General features: G+C 48.6%; 1 protein-coding gene across 1 annotated transcript in view; it reads left to right on the plus strand.

Annotated features, from left to right (window-relative positions):
- RNF216 (ring finger protein 216) overlaps window positions 1-17026 on the plus strand; it is a 72099-nt gene that overhangs the window by 21063 nt on the left and 34010 nt on the right. Inside the window, exons 10-13 of the mRNA XM_057416837.1 lie at window positions 798-848; window positions 1825-1962; window positions 3375-3523; window positions 3968-4046. Coding sequence (XP_057272820.1) covers window positions 798-848; window positions 1825-1962; window positions 3375-3523; window positions 3968-4046 — 417 coding nt within the window. The remainder of the gene's footprint in view (window positions 1-797; window positions 849-1824; window positions 1963-3374; window positions 3524-3967; window positions 4047-17026) is intronic.

Here is a 17026-nt window from a genome sequence, read left to right on the forward strand (position 1 = left end):
CTTTGCCCTTTTGCTACCTATTACGTGTATGACTCTTCCCAAATTACTGATTTTTGAAGGAAAAAAAACAAGCACAGAATTTCTTATTTTCTCAACTATACATCTGCTGCTTTTGCAAACACTGCTCTGGACTTTTATTGGGATGAAGCAGGAAAAGCTCTGCTAACTCCTCCTCTAATTGGTAGCAGGCTTCTCTGCTGCTTTTGAGGCCTTGTAATTGCAGCTCAGTGTTGGTGGTGAATAATGACCAGGCCCAAGGCAGTCTGTCCACTCGCTCTGCCTTCCACAGGTTGGCAGTCCTGTGTCTCCAGGTCATCTTGTTCTGTGCTGAGGGCCGTGTGTTTCAAGGCAGAACACTGCAACACCCACTGTTGTGTTGTCTTCTCCTCTAGTCTGAGGAAAGACTGGATTCACAGCTCTGCACCTACAGTCCTTTCTTAAAGATCCTTGTCTTTCAGGCAGATGGATAGTGTCTCCTTTTAATCACAAAGCTAATGTTCCTTGGGGCTTTCTCTGGAGGGGTCCATTGGGCGAGATCATCTCTGCCCATGGAAACCTGAACCAGCAGCTCCCCGTAATACAGAATTCAGGTCTTTGTTCCTGATCCTTCGCATCTCCCATCTGTTTTAGCTGAATCATAAATAGCTTAATGGATTGGAAGGATGGGCTGAGTGGTGGTGTAAGCAGACAGGGAGCTTTTTATGGTGGTTTCTAAATCTGAGGTAATGTAAAAGAGCGTAGAAGCTGTAAAATTGCTTTATCTGTGCCATAAATACAGGTGCACGTCTCTCTTACAGCATGCAGACTTCCTCCTTGCGCTGCAGATGAATGAGGAGCAGTATCAGAAGGTCAGTATCTATAATGTAATCCGAGATCAGCATAGATGCTGTTTTACACTACATTCTTCACAGACTCTTTTGGCTTCTGGAACGGAGCTTTCCTGAAGCTGCATTTGTAGTGTGCTGCGTTTGCTGAGCTGGCAGAACCTGCAGTGTGTGTGTCGGCTGGCATTTAGCAAAGGCAGACAAGAGCTGAGGCCAGCAAGGCAGTATTGATGTGTGTAATGATCTCTAGTAATTCAGTTAGCTGCTGCTTGTATCTTGACTGGCCAGAGCAAACATTGCAATAGAATAGTACCAGGCTTGCCCTTGCTACCACCATTATGGCTGTTTAAAACAGAGATGCTGTTGTTGGAGCTCCGACTCCCACAGGCTTTCCTCATTTGCAGGAAGAACTCTAAAAACCTGAAAATTGGGTCTTTCCCTTTAAGTAAATAGAGAAAAGTTGAGTAGATTACCTTGTCCTTCTCAGTGCCCATTTCCCTTCAAACTTTGGAGATATCAGACCTTTAAAGAAGTGGGCATACTTACTACTTAAGAGGCAATCTTCTTCACCCCTGTAGTGAAGAGGCCAAGACGAGGTCTCTCCAAGCAGATGGGTAAATGTTCTTTGAGAGGGCATTAGATCCAAAGCTTGTTTTTCCCCATAAGAATGGTGGGAATGCTGCTTCCCTGCAATTATACCTTCCTGAACCCAAAGTGCTTCTCTGCCTGTAAGCTAAGAGCTATTAAATACTATGTTTTCTGTGGCTTTTAAGAACCTCTCAAGCAGGACGTGTAGCTATTAAGTTACTTAAAACTGAGTTTCTGGTTGTGCTTAGTGAGTTTTGACAACCAACCAGGGTAACTAATGGAGTGGTGCACATCTGTGGCTCTCTTTAGAATGAATGCTGGCAGTGCTTCTAGCTTGCAGTTGCGTGTGTTTGTATATTGCTATAGCTATTGATGTTCTGATGATGATGCCAATACCTCTTTATGGCTGCAGGATGGGCAGATGATAGAGTGCCGCTGTTGTTACGAGGACTTTGCATTTGAGAAGCTGACTCAGTGTGCAGATGGTCACTTGTTCTGCAAGGAGTGCCTAATTAAGTATGCTCAGGAGGCAGTCTTTGGCTCTGGGAAGGTAAGAATTTCCCACCTGGATGAGGGGAAGATGGGTAAAATGCTGCTGGGAGATCACAGTGCTGTTTGTGTAACGTTGTCGCTTAAATTGGATGTAGAATCATAGAATGGTTTGGGGTGGGAAGGACCTTAAGATCATCCAGTTCCAACCCCCCTCCCATGGGCAGGGACACCTCACACTAAACCATGGCACCCAAGGCTCTCTCCAACCTGGCCTTGAGCACTGCCAGGGATGGAGCATTCACAACTTCCCTGGCAACCCATCCCAGTGCCTCACCACCCTCACAGTAAAGAACTTCCTTCTTATATCCAATCTGAACTTCCCCTGTTTTAATTTTTAACCCGTTACCCCTTGTCCTGTCACTACAGTCCCTAATGAAGAGTCCCTCCCCAGCATCCCTATAGCCCTCCTTCAGATACTGGAAGGCTGCTATGAGGTCTCCACGCAGCCTTCTCTTCTCCAGGCTGAACAGCCCCAACTTTCTCAGGCTGTCCTCATGTGGGAGGTGCTCCAGTCCCCTGATCATCCTCATGGCCTCCTTTGGATTTGTTCCAGCAGTTCCAAGGAAATACTCAAATGGAATTGTGTCCTGAAATCCAAATCCAGCAAGTCAGTCTCTCCATCAAAGTGGGATCTTTGAATAGGATTTCAGTTTTGCCAGCCTCCCTCTTCTGTGCTCACTGCTGAGCAACTGGGATTATGAGGAGAACTTTCCACACTATTCATAGTGACAACAATAACTTGCATTTGTCTGGGTTTTGTTTTCTTTTTAATAAGCCACTCTTTGCACAGAGACCACTCTTGTCTGACTTGGCCCATCTCCTCCTACCTAAGCGTGTTTGTCCTACATAACATCACTGGGTTCCCAACTTAATTTGGGAGTTGTTTCTTCTATGATGCTATGAACTTTCTTAAGCTTTGGTTTAGAAAGCATTTACCCTGGTACTCAGTTGAGCTATAAACAAGTCATGTGCATGCTCCTTTGCCTTGAGATATGAGGATGAAACTACAGGATGCATTTGTAGTCTGGGATCTATATAAACATATAAACTAGCAGCTGTATTTGATGTGACCCTAAAGAATGCAACATGCTGTTTGTGAGCAGAGTGCTAGTTGTCAGCAGAGACCATACAGTAATAACAGGCTGCTGTGTGGCCGCAGCGGGCTTTAAGTGAACTGTGATCCCAGCCATCAACACCATCTTCATGCCCAGTGTCTGTTTGAGGCCTGATTTGTTAACTAGTCTTGCTCTTTCCATAAGCAAACCCATTCTCTGGCAATCATGTGCTAACTTAAGCTCTATTCTCTCTAAGCAAGGCTCTGCACTGGTGTGTTTGAAAATGTTCTGGGTACCAAGTCTTGCTCTTTTGCTAGCATTGCCCTGAACCTGAGCTCTCTCCTTCCAACCCTAGTCAGAGCTCAGCTGCATGGAAGGCAGTTGCACGTGTTCATTCCCCACCAGCGAGCTGGAGAAGGTGCTTCCAGAGAACATCCTCAACAAATACTATGAGCGGAAAGCTAAGGAGGAGGTGGCTGCTGCCTGTGCAGATGAGCTTGTCAGGTGAGTGTCCAGCAGAGGAAGCAGACTGCACTTACTGTTGTACAGAACTGTCCCCTGAAACCCTAAATGTATGCTCACTGTGAGATGGGGAGCTTTCAGAGCTGTATTATACATTCAGGCCTCTGCCTGTCCAAATCTCTGTATTCAGGTTGGTCTGCCTTTGACTACGAGCAGATTAAAATTCAATAGACTCATCTCCCTTAAGACTTGCTTGCCAGCTTTGTGCTGATCCTCTAAATTACACGGTCAAAAACAGTGCTGAGCATAAAATGTTTTGACTATGAGTGACTGAAGAAATACGAGCAAAAAAGGCAGTAGTCAGCACATCCTGGTGACAGGCATTTGGTTGGCAGCCTTATTAACTACCACAGAACTCTTTGAATCCCCTTGCAGCAAAGATACCTTTGGCACTCTGCACTGATGGCATCTTCTTTTGGGCTCTAGGTGTCCGTTCTGCAACTTCCCAGCTCTGCTGGACCATGATGTGAAGCGGTTCAGCTGCCCCAATCCCCGCTGCAGAAAGGTAACTGGGGGATATTTGCCATTTGGTCTCTTCTGGAGCATTGGGCAGGAGAGCTGGGAGGACAACCCATGCTTCCTAGGAGCAGGATGTGGCTGCATGGGGCAGCAGTCAAAATGCTGGATCCTACTGCTGTTCTATACAAGTGTGTGGCTGGACAGATGGATTTCAGGGCACTGTTGATAAAGACACCAGTATTCCTTTGTTAGGAAGATGTTGGCTAAAAAAGCTTATGGATGCCATAAGTTGCTGTCTTGCATGTACAGAAATGTTTTAGGTGAGCAGGGAGATGGGTGCTTAAAAGGCATAAAACCAAATTGTAGTCCTTTATGTAATGAAACTTCTGGAAAATGAGCTGAAACAACCTTACGTGCTGCCCTTGAGAGAATGAGCATCTGCATTTTTCCTCTATGCTGTCACCGAATACAGATTCAGTTGGAAGTGACAAAGAACTTGTTGGAAGAGGGGGGGGAAATACAAGCAAGGCAATATGTTTCCCAGTCTCCTGAATGTACACAGAACCCTGCTCACATCTGGTGCCAGTGAGCCAAGGCTGCACCCTGTCAGTGTTTAGCGCTGAAGCTGCAAGGCGTCTTGCCCAACTTTAGCCACAACAATGAATTCTCATGTGACACCGAGGGAACTGCCTGTCCCCCAGCAGAGACTGCTGCTAATCACTGCAGTTCCTCTCGAGTGCATTAACCTTGTGCTTGTAGCTGCTGCAGCTTCGTGTTCCTGTATCGACTGCTTGCCTGGAGTGGGGAATTAATAGGAAGTCAAATTCTGTTGTCTGGAGAAGGTGAAGTTGCGTTTTGTAGGGACAAATCGAACCTACTTGGGGGGGCAAAGCTGCTTACGGCAGATGCACAATTCCATTTGAGATCCCTGATCTCAGCATATGTTTTGCTAACATCTACCTCCAGCATTTGGGGAGGAAACGTCGTTCTGCTGGGCTCCAAGCGTCAGGAGCGAGGAGGTTTGCCAGTCACTAGGTGGCAATGTTGATTCACGTTTAAGTCCTTTTTCCTCGCTGTTCTTGCCAACGAGGAGCTGTTTTCAAGATGTGCCCGTGTCAGCGCCGCAGAACAAAACTCAGGCTTGAAGAACATGAACATTTCCAGGTGCAAAAGTTGCTTTTTTCCCCCTAAAATGTGTAACGCAGCGCAGTAACTGTGGTGAGAAGGGTCAGGACTGAAATGTTCCTTTCCTTCTGGTTTGCTGTTTCATTTCCTTCCTAGTGTGCTGCGTGTCCCCCCTCCTTGGAGGCTTCAGCATTCCAGCGGGCTGGATTTCTGGTTTCCTGGACAGCTTGTGTTGATTCATTAGCTGAAAATCTGCTGAGTAGCTTAGTGCTCTTCTTAGAAATCTTGAATGACTTTAGGATTTGAAGTGGAGGGTGAGGAATTCCGATTGCAGGATGTGGTGTCTCGCAGCATCAGCTGCAGCGGTTCTTTGTGTTCCAGCTATCTTTCCTCTGCCCAGAATGAAGGATTCCAGTTAAGGCTCTTGCTTGCAGGAAACTCTGGCCCTTAGGGAGGAAAGGGCTAATCTAGGGAACTCTACAGAGGTTGGAGAGAATGCATCGGCTTTGCTAGCAGTGCCTCTGATGGATTCGGTGGTGGTGATGACTGAATCTGGAAGGAGTCCCTCTCTGGTTGGAAGGACTGCACTTGCACAGCTGAACCTAAAGTAAGGGGAAGTGTGGAAAGGGAAAGGTCAAAATGTGCCTCTCCTGAAGCCTCAAGGCTCTTCAAGGGTGGGGAGAGGAGGACCAGATGGTGGACCTGTGCTCTTTCTGTGCTCCATCACCTGCATCTTGTGTCTTGCTTTGAGAGTTCATGTTGATACTCTCAGGCTTTCCTCTAAATCTTGCAGAGAAGTTGATTCATATTTGGGCCAGCTATGGATGTATTGTGAAATAAGTGATGGGAACCAGCTGGAAGCCTTCATTTTGGCTGTATATATGTATGCTGGGCTCCATAAGAAGAGGAGTTCTAGGTATACCTATGTCACTGCTTATGATCTCACCTGCAGCTCCAGTCGTTTGCACCTAATGCAGCTAACTGTAGCCAGAGCAATGGGCAGAGCTGCTGTTTGCCTTGTGTGAGTGAAGGGCTGCACAGAGAGCATGCAGATGAGCCTGCACCATCTGCCAGGGCTCCAGCTGTGTACTGTGAAGTTTGGCTCCCAGTTAGGTGGCCAGGGCTTGAATCATAATATCACAAACAGCAGGGTGGAGGAAAAGCTTAAATTAGCCAAGGAAAAACACTGCCCAAGCTGCTCTATGGATGTGCTCTCTGTGTTTGCAGGCTGAGCTGGTGCTGGGGCAGAGGCAGTGTAGGCTCAGACCTGAGTTTTGAGGTTTTGCTCTCAAACAGGTTCCTGACCATGCACGGAGTCAAGCTTCCTGGTGACAGGGAGGGTTTGCCAGCCTGGTTGGTCAACCTCCATCTTCCCCTGCACAAGGATCCCTGTGTGGAAGCAGCACTTGAATCTCTCACCTCTCATGATGCGTGTTCCTCCTTCTGGTGCTCTGAGAGAGCAAACCAAAGCTGGCACTTGTGTTAAAACCAGGGAAGGCACGTGTTGTGCAGCTCTGGGAAGCGAGCCTGCGCTTTTACCCATTGGAGGAAGCACTGTTTCCCATCAGAAAAGGAAGTCCCATCCTTTCAGCTCAACATCCCTCCTCCCGAGACCCCATAGTGTTGATGAAGACAGGGCTTTTGTTCCTGGGCTGCTTGCTGCTATCCCCAGCATTGCTGGTGAAGGGAGATGGTTTCCCCTCTTTGCAGTCTCAGCACAAAGCACTGCAGGGCTTCCAGCCAGGGAAGAGATGGGGAGGTGAAAGCTGCAGTTGCCATGGAAATGATGCATGCAAGGAGCAGAGCTGCCCCTCCGGTGCCACACTCATTCAGGAGCCAGGCCACATTGCAGGGACTTGCATTTCCAAGACTTTTCCTTAAAACTCCTTTGCATAGCATGGGATTTTCATTGTACCATCCTCTGGGCTGGCTGGCTGCAATGAGGTGATGGCTTATGGGGGTGTGGCGCTAAATCACGTTGCCCTCACACTGAGAGCATCCCTGAGGTTGTGTGTAGGGACTGGGTTTGTCTGCTGGGCATGTGAAGTGTCCCACTGTTAAGGTGAGCATTGATGTGCTTGTGGCAGATGGATGAAATCTCCATTTCTATGTATTTATTACTTTTCAGGTCAGGTTTCTGACCACAGCCATCCTCGGGTGTGCTTTTAATTTGCAGAACTGAGACTTGGATGTTTTAGGGGACTTCTTTTTAAGCTTCTAGAGTATCTCAGGATTGATTTCAAGGTGCTGGCTAAGACCAGATGCACCCAGCTGCTTTTAACCTTCATTTGCTGTTGGAAACCTGACAGGTTTAAGCTTGTACAGAGCTCTGCCTAGCAAGCTGTGTCTGAACACAGCTTCTCTTAGCAGGGTGCTAACGCTGCATCCACAGCCTATGGTAATAAGCATAAGTCGTGTTGTACAGGTTGCAGCAACTTGGATGCGAGTGGCCTTGCTCAAGTAAATTGCATGATTACAAGGCTTGAAGTTGGAAAAGGAGCTATGGCTGTGGGGGGAACTGCAGTGCCTGTGATCTCTCATCTGGTGTGATAACGGAGCGCGCAGCTGCTTGTGCTTCAGAGGCAGGTAATGAGGCAGCCCCATAGTCCCATTACAAGTGGTTTATAGGGTGCGAGGGGAGATGTTTGTGTAACCAAGTACCCAGCAGCAGGAGATGTGTTCAGGATGACACAGCCTTCTGAGGATGTCATCCAGCACATGCCATAGGGGCCGTTAGTTGCGTGCTAGAGGCTGGCCTGCGGCTCCCCTGCCTGACTCCAGACGTGCCATGGTTTTCAGCTTAAACGATACCAAGATTTGTCAGTGGCAGGGTGAGTGTGCAACATAGAATCATGGAATGGTTAGGGTTGGAAAGGACCTTAAGGTCATCAAGTTCCAGCCCCCCTGCCACGGGCAGGGACACCTCACACTGAACCGTATCACCCAAGGCCTCGTCCAACCTGGTCTTGAACCCTGCCAGGGTGGAGCATTCACAACCTCCCTGGGCATAGAAACAAAAAAATAGCTCTGGTTGGAGAAACTGAGCTTGTCCAAAATGCCTGAGAGTAGGATGAGCATGTGGAGAATTACTTAATTCTCCTTGTTTTGCAACATGTTTTCCCAGCTGTTGGAGTCTGCTGTCTCATTCAGCTTCCTGACAGCAGAGCAAACATTTTGAAGGTCCCATGGCCCCGTCTCATTCTCTTGTCAGCCATTCCTGTTGCTCTTCTCTCTATGCTTTTCCTGGAGCTATTTATTTGCATTTAATTGTCACTTAGAGCTTAACCCTGCAGCTTTAGTGGCGAGCAGAGCCAAAGGGGGCACTTGCTTATAGAATCATAGAATAGTTAGGGTTGGAAAGAACCTTATGATCATCCAGTTCCAACCCCCCTGCCATGGGCAGGGACACCTCGCTCTAAAGCATGCCACTCAGGCCAGACCCGTCATTTCCTTCTGATGGCAACAACCTCAAGGCCCAACTCTGGTGTTTAAACTCCCGTTGGAATTGTGGCTGTGTGAATGCAGCTTAGCCGAATTTACCGGGATGAGGAAGAAAGGGGAATGTGGCTTGGCATCAGCGCATCTTACTGGGCATAGAGCACTTGCGCCTGTGTATGCTTTCACCTGGAGGCCTGTCTCCTGCTTGTCCATGCCAGCAGAGCAGTCTAACCCATCGCTTCATGGTTCTACCATCTCCCCCCTCGGCACTGCATCCCTAAACCCTCCTGCTCCAGCACTCTCAGCCTTCCCCTCCAGCTCAGCGCCTGTTGAACGCAGCGGCGCGCATGGGAGCGCGCTGCGCTCTGCTGCTGCCAAACCCACAACAAATGGCAAGTTTCCGTCTGTCATCCCGGCTCCCAGGCTGGGCAGCCCGTGTTCATTTTTCTTCCTTAAAAGGCCATTGCATCTCCTCGTCTGCAGCCGTTGCTCTGCGCCGCAGGCAGGGCGAGCGGCGACGCTAGCGCGCAGCGCTGCGCATCCATGCATCGCGCCTCAAAGGGATCAGCAGGAGGGAGGGACCGAGGCCGAAGGTGGGGTTGAGGTGACTGTAGGCAGCAGGTAACGCCCCCTGATAGGGTTTTATTGCTAAATCCTAAAGGAAGAGAGATAACAGGAGAGTTCTGGTGCAGCAAAGCCTTAAAAGTCCGGTCCCATGCAGGAAGGATATGTGTGCGCTAAGCCACGCAGTGCGTCCCATCGAGGGTGTAGGGTCAAAGTTGGAAGGGGAGTGCTGAGAGTCAGGAGGTCTCCTCCTCGTCAGCTTTATCTTGATGGGGGGAGCAAGGGAAAGCCACGTGTCAGGGGTTCTCCTTGCTTCCTTAGAGGCTGGATGGTGCATAATCATACCCTTGATCCCTGGTTGTGAGGGAGCACCCAGGAAAGCCAGAGAGAGGGAAACAATGGCCCGTATGTTGCTTTTAGGTGTATGCATGGTCTGGGCTAGGAGTAGTACAAGAATTGAGTGGTGCCAGCAGCAGCTTGCTCCTAAATGCACCTTTCCAGAAAGGAGGCACAATGATCAGCCCCAAATCACTCCTTGCCTTAGCTGTGTACCTGCCACCCTTCCTCAGGACACATAAGAAGGGGCAGTAGGAGCCCTGAGAATACCTCACCTGGAAAAGAGGGCAGGAGTGGGCTGGATTTAATTGCTATGGTGGAGTGGAGAGGCTCCATCAGTGGGAGCTCAGGTGGTGCTGCTGCTTTTACAAGGTCAAGTCTATTTATGCAGTGGTATGTGGAAATGCTTCGCTTGATAAATGAGTCTGACAGAAGAGAGGGCAAAGCCCAGCCTGGAAATGGACCTGAGGAAAGAGGTCAGCTTAAATGGGGTGTCTGTCTTTTAGAGGGTAAAAAAAGCTGCTGAAAACAAGAGCTCAACCTAGTCCCTTTAAAAATAGACCACGTAAGTCAGTGCAATTGCAAGCAACAAAGCTTACTCCTGTGCTTTCTTTCTGCCTTATATAGCAATATTCATTCAGGGAAAAAAGCAATTCTCTGACTGTTCCCTGACCACTGAATACCTCTGTGTCAGGTCCATAAGAGGCAGCAGCTCTGTCTTCCCTCTGTAGCTTTGTCCTTTGCCGAGGACGGGTCTAGAGGTGACAAGCTGAGCACAGCTTCACATGGGGATGGAAGCTTCACCCTCAGCAGTCTTGTCTCAACCTCTCTCCCTGCACACAGCCTGCAACCATTTAGGCAAAGGAGCCACTGGGAGCAGCTGCAAACCTGTAGTGGTCAGTATCAGGACAGTGTCTTTGGGGATAAACTGATGGGCATCACAAGGGGTTGGATGAGAGCAGCCTGGGCCGGTGGTGCCAGGGTTGAAAGGTATTTGGATGCCCTGAATGTGGCAAAGTGATCCCATAGCCACGTTGCTGGGGTTGGAAGGACCCTGGAGCAGAGGCTGAGACTTGCTGCAGGCTGAGATGAGCTTTAAGCTTTGCCTTTTCCTGCTAGATCCCTTTGAAAGAGCAAGGGAGGAGAGGTGTTCTTCCATTTCATGCATTAAACAAGAGGAAGTAATATAACGTGATGACCCCAACATCAGGGAGAGACCCTAAATCTCTGTATGGACCAGCGTGCTCAGATTGCGTGATTGGTTTTAAGCAGGGAGGTAACTGACCCTGGGTTGCTTGCCTGTCTTCACAATAGGATGTGATGCCACTGAGCTGTTGTGGGAGCTCTCTGCACTTAAGGTTAAAACCCTGCCCAGTGCTACTCGTATTTGCAGAGCACCAGGGCAGGGTTATCACTTTGCTGCTGCAGTGGGAATGGAGGTTGGAGAGGATGGAAACAAGGCCGTTCCCAAGCTAAATTAAAAACATTGTTCTGCCCTTACTCAAGAAGCTCCCTCTTCCCTCTCTTTCCTCCCCCTCACATTCCTGGCGTAGTAATCACTGCTCTCTAACCTCAGCTTCATCTGCCGCAGGCTCACCACTTGAGAAACGCAGTTAAACCCCCCCTGGCTCTGCATACACCTCTTCTTGCTGTACCTCGGTGCTTCCAGGGCCCTCGTCTTTGGAGGGGTCTGAGTCAGCAGCAGAGGTTTTGAGCTGTATTGTGTCAGGGCAGCTGATGACTGTGCTCTCTGTGCCAGGGCCCTGAGCTGGCCTAACCTGGCATGTGCAATGCAAGGAGGTGTTTTGCTTCTCCTTTCTGTTTGCACATAAACAGATCGGAGCAGATGACACAGTCATCAGACTTCCTGAGCTAACAGGAGGCTGCTGCAGATGATGTCCATTTTGGAGGCTGTCAGTAGAGTTTGTTTCCTAATTTGGTCACAGTGTGCTCAGGGCTGCTCTCCTTTTCTTTTCCTCTTTTAAAGCACCCATCCTCTTTATATCATTGTCCTGGAGGGGAAGCTGTGTGCAGCAGAGAACCTCCAGCTCCTCTCACTTCCTCTCTGCAGAGGAAGTGAGACTTGAAAGGTCTCTTTGAAAAGCAGTGCAGTTCTGAAGCTCATCTTCCCATTCTGATTTCCTCCTTTGCCGCTCTCTCATGAGCTCATCTCGACGAACTTGGCTTTTTATCCCTCTGGGTGGTCACCTGAGCGAGCCCTTTGTGCTGGGGGACTTCTCTTCAGGGGCAGAGTGAGCTGTGCTGCTGTTAAATAGTAACATTGATAAGGTGATCTATTGGTATATGTATTGCAGGAAGTAGATACGTGTGTGATTTCAGCTAATGGAAAGAGAATGAGTTCAGTTTCAGTTCATACATCATCACTAACCTGGTAGCGTGTAGGAAACTGTAAATGCCATCAATGGGAGAGAAATAGTAAGGCTGGTCAGCTCTGCTGAAAGACATTTAAAAGTTAGCTCCTGTGTCTTAAAAGTCATGGAATGGTTTGGGTTCGAAGGGACCTTAAAGCTCATCCAGTTCCAACCCCTGCCACAGGCAGGGACACCTTCCACTAGAGCAGCTTGCTCCAAGCCCCATCCAACCTAGCCTTAAACACAAACTAGGGATTGCCAGTCCCTGGAAGAGGTCTGCTTTTCCATGCTGAACCACAATCAGCCCTAAAGAAATCACTTTCCTGGAGTGCAGGAGGCAGTTTAGCCCTTCCACTCTCAATGTGTGTTTTCATTCAGCAGCAGGAACAGCTGAGGAATCGACGCCAAACCTGTAGGTCTCTATTGCATTATTTCTCTGCTGGACTTAGCAGAAGGAAGGGGAAAAAGCATTTCCAGGTGATGCAGTTGAGGATGCAGCTTTATTCTGTGTGGTCAGGAGGCTCGTGTGCCTTATGTGGTGGTGGAGGTACTGCTGTCACAGGAGCTGCTGACTCTGGACAAGACTCCCTGGCCTTGGAGATGCTGGGTTACCTATGGAAATCCAGCACTGCTTTAGGTTCAGAGTGCATGTCATAAACAGCTTGAGCAGAGCCTCAGGTTAAGGTGCACCCAGAGCAGCCTGATTACTGGTATTAAAGGTTTGCCTGTAGATGGGCAGGTATGGGCTGGTCTCTGGAGAGGGGAAACTTCACTATGTGTCATGTGTGGAATGCCAGGTTAGCACTGACCTCTGAAACATGAGTAACAGAGAAATGGGCACATGAAGTGGTGAGGCAGCAGGATGAGGGAGGGGGAAGGGAAGGTGAAACACAAGTTTTCTTCTAATTTAGTCAAAACCATCTCTGTGTGTCATTCTTATTTGCATGTTATCTTCTAATTAGCCCTGACTGACTCATCCACTGCTTCCACCTGAAAGGAACGGTATGTTTTTGAAGCCTATGGTTTCTAATCTCAGTAGGCCAGCATTTCTTCTCCTCCTCCTCCCTCCCCCTGCCTTCCTGTGCCCCCCAAAAAGCATTCTCTTACTGCTTTTAACCTTCAAGCCTCTTTTTTCCTGTTCTTTCTGTTACTACTCTTGCATTATTAATGGGACTGTAGCAGTTCAGCCAGAACACTGACATTACCGATTACTACTCGCAGCAGAGGAGCGAGGAGCAAGGTAGAAACTGGGTCAGGAAACGTTGTCATAAAATGATAGCATCAGAACTGGGGAGCAGAGCTCTCTGTGAGCAGGTTTGCATTGGAAATGACCTCCTTCACCCAGTAGCATACCTGAGCGCATCCCCCATGCGCTGCTTTGCTGCTTGCAGATGGGAAGATCATCTCACACACAGAGAGGTTAATAACGGACCTGTAATTTCCAGGAGCAGAGGAATGGAGTGATAGGTTGTGTTCTGCTTGGTAAAGCTTTGAGCATCACAGAATTCATGGGCTCTTCATTGCTGGTGCTGGAATAGGAAGCCCCTTCCCCTGTTGGTGTCAAAAGGCTGAGGAAGCAGAAGTGGCTGCATTTACTTGTGCATTCAGTGAGAGCCTGTCGCACTCGATGCACTCGGATTGTCCTTGGTGGTACCAAGGGCATCCTATAGCAGCAAACAGCTCTCCACACTCCATGTAAACGAATATGACTGCTGTGGAATCAGAACAAGAATGTTATTTTGGGGATGCAGCAATTAACCTGTGAATCCTGGGCTGCTGTAAACATAAGAAATTGCCTGTTTCTGGTTAATGGAGCTGTGCCTCATCACTCAATTGGACACAGCATCCGCTCGGGGATTTGGCATCCCTTGGAGGCCTTGTGTGAACAGTTGTGCTGTCATGTTAGCTTGCTTCTTGAGAGGGGGCAAGTGTGAAAAGGGAAGTGTCATTTACTGTAAAATGTAGCAGCTCCTATGGGAAGTGACAGTTAGAGAAAGTTATATCCTCAAATGCATGCTGTTGTCTTTAAAATAGCTAAAACAGCTAAAATGCATAGGTCAGCACTAAAGAATACAAACTAGGCCCATGTATGCTAGCAAAAGACAAGCCTGTCTGCCTGAAAGATGCTTTAAAGGACAAACTGAAGTCTGTCTCTCCCAGAGGTGTGCATGTGCTTGTGGAGGGAACAAGAGCCTGTCTCTGGCTGGCTCAAGGTGGCATATTCCTTGGAAGTCTCTTGGGGACGGGGACTGTGTTCTCCTTCCCTCTCTGTGTTGCTGCTCCTGGTACCCATGACCACCTATGTGTGCATCAGCTGAGATTGGGATGAAGATGGGGAAGCATCAAAGCAGTTTGTGCTCAGTCCCTGCTGGGCAGCCATGCATCCGGGTGACCCAGTGCCGTGCTTCGTTTATATTCCGGACCAAGGCTGGAGCCAGCACAGGAGCAGCGTGACTGCCTCACAAGTCAGATGGTAACTCACACACAAAACGAGCTGGGGATTTAGGCTGGGCAGACTTGACGATATCCCCTTTCAAGGATTATCCCTTAAACTGTCCTAGTCGCACACCGCCTTTGGTGTCTGCTGGAGCCCTTCGCTAAGCATGAACAGTATTTAAAAGAGAGGCTGGCTGGCTGCTGTGCTCTCTGCTCTGTGGGCTGTAAAACTCTATCCTGCTGGAGCTAGCCAGCTTCATTTCTCTAACTGATTATAAGAAGTGTAGGGCTCTTAAATCCTGGCTCATGTTTTATCCATGGCGTTGGTGGAGCTGCCTGTTATCTCCAAGTGAGCCCAAAGCAGAGCTTTGCTAGTGCAGCTTAGAGTGTTTGGGGGAGAGCAGACATTGCCATGAAGTGGGAGCTGATGATAGGCAGTAATTCCTATTTAATAAAGCCATTGTGGAGCTGGAGAGGTCTAAGTTTATGACCCCAGTATTCTTTCTCTTTCTCAAAGGCAAGTACTGATTTGCCATTAAACTTGAGCATTATCAGCAAGGCCAATGCTTTCCCTGTCCAAAATTCCATGTGCACGTATTTAATTAAAAGGCCCCAGGGTTAATGAAGCTTTGAGTGCAGAAAAGCCTCATTCCCTGAATTGAATTTTCTTTAATTGCTCCAGAGATTGCATTTCCCAGCTGTGGTTGTCCCTTGACATGTGAATCAAGGAACTGGAAAGGGACAATTTGAATTGTCTCCTTCAGTGCCAGCTTCTTCCTCTTCTATTGATTTTTCATCTCTGGTCGAAAGAGGATTCAATGCAAATGCTTCTTTAAGTCAGGGGTTTAGCTTTTTGGTAGAACTGGAGTTGCCAATGGCTTGGACACTGGGAATAAGGTGAAAAACAGGGAGCATTTGTGCCGATCACATCACTCATCCCTAATGTATTGTAGAAGATGGAGAGCAAATACGAGATTTATTCTTCTCCCACCCCAGTAACTAAACCCCACTGCTCCTGGATGTGATGGCAGGGAACTGAATTGCATGCTACAGCCCAAATCAAACCAGCTTTTGCTACTGTGCAAGAAAAAGGGTGTTGGGTGCTGTGGGGGTGGATTTCTTGCTTGTTTACAAGGCATTTGAGTAGTGGATTTAGTGCCTAAGACCTCTGTGAGCGACAAGGTCATTTTGTGGTCCTCTTATGTTAATGGTTGTACAACCTCATAGTGCAGAATGTGCAGAAGGACAGGAATCTAAAATGCAGCAAATTTAAGTACCAGCGAAATGACCAATGATGGAAACAGCCAGTGGTGTTCCTGACTTCGTTACAGTGAAAGCATACAACCCTCACTGGGTGCCACTGTATGTGGTGTGCTCCATCTCTGTTTGTGCCAGACGCATGGAATATTCCAAGGTATGTTTTTGTGTCCTCATGGCCTTGTTAGCAGCTATAGCCTTGCCTGGATGCATAATAGAAAAGAAAGCTTCCAGCAGCAACCGAAGACATTGGGGGATTAATTTCATGCACATCTAACGTTGAAACAACAGGAGCAGCAAGGGGTTCAGGGGGTTGACTTTTGGATGCCTTAGCTGTCAGAAATCATTGGGAAAATTAGTAGCATCCCCTTGGATGGAGACTTGCCATAACCAGACAGTATTTTATACTGATAGATAAGCATCCCCTACATGAGCAGGTATTTGGGAGCTGTCAGGCTTTTCATGTGAGAAGCCAGTAGCTGCTGTGGTGTGTATGACAGTGGCTGGAGTGATGGTTTTGGGTGAACAGCCTGGAGAAGAGAAGGCTCACAGGAGACCTTGTGTAAGTCTTCCAATACCTAAAAATCACCTACAAGAAATCTGGAGAGGGTTTTTTCAAGGGTGTGTAGTGATAGGAGAAGGGGGAATGGCTTTAAACTGTCAGAGGGGAGATTTAGGTTAGATATAAGGCAGAAGCTCTTCCCTGTGAGGGTGCTGAGGCGCTGGCACAGGGTGCCCAGAGAAGCTGTGGCTGCCCCATCCCTGGCAGTGTTCAAGGCCAGGTTGGAGCAACCTGGTCCAGTGGAAGGTATCCCTGCCCGTGGCAGGGGTTGGAGCTGGATAAGCTTTAAGGTCCCTTCCAACCCAAACCAGTCTGGGTTTCTATGAAGACACAGTGATTCTATGATCTTCAGCTGGAGTCAGCACAGATACCCCTCTCAAGCTTGATTTCTGGCCTGAAGGAAACCACCTTCTTTGCTGCTGCTGCACAGCACCTCCCCTGCACCTTGATTTAAGCAACCTCTGCCCCATCCAGTAACTAATGCCTGGGTTGTTGTGCTGGGGGCCGGGAGGTGCAGGGCTTGGCCTGTGGGCACGGTGATGCTTTAAGTGCTCTTCATGCTGCTACCAGTGTAAACAGAGCAGATGTTTCCCTGAGCCAGGGGGGGAGCGTTAATGGAATGTGTCGGCCCCGGCTGATGTGAAACATGGCTGCGAGTTTTGGGGATGAGGTCAGTGGTGCTGAAAGCTGATGGGAGCTGAATGTCGAGCCTCTGCTCCTCCGAGCCGAGGGGTCAACCGAGAGAGCCGCGGCTAATGGAAACACAAGTCCACTTGTCATAAATCAGTGCCAAAACAGCGAGCAGGCATCGTCCCGCTGCATCCCGCAGCGCTGTTTCTGTAACCACCTATTAGCTCTTCAGTGCCTCCTTTCCTCGCTGGGTGCTCTTAGTGTTTGGCTTTAGAAGGGACAAATTGAGGCTGAAAATGGAGGGTT

This window comes from Pezoporus wallicus, unplaced genomic scaffold (assembly GCF_028554395.1).
Source record: "Pezoporus wallicus isolate ANWC-B61680 ecotype Strahan unplaced genomic scaffold, APGP_CSIRO_Pwel_v1 scaffold_7392, whole genome shotgun sequence".
In the NCBI taxonomy this organism is placed as follows: domain Eukaryota; kingdom Metazoa; phylum Chordata; class Aves; order Psittaciformes; family Psittacidae; genus Pezoporus; species Pezoporus wallicus.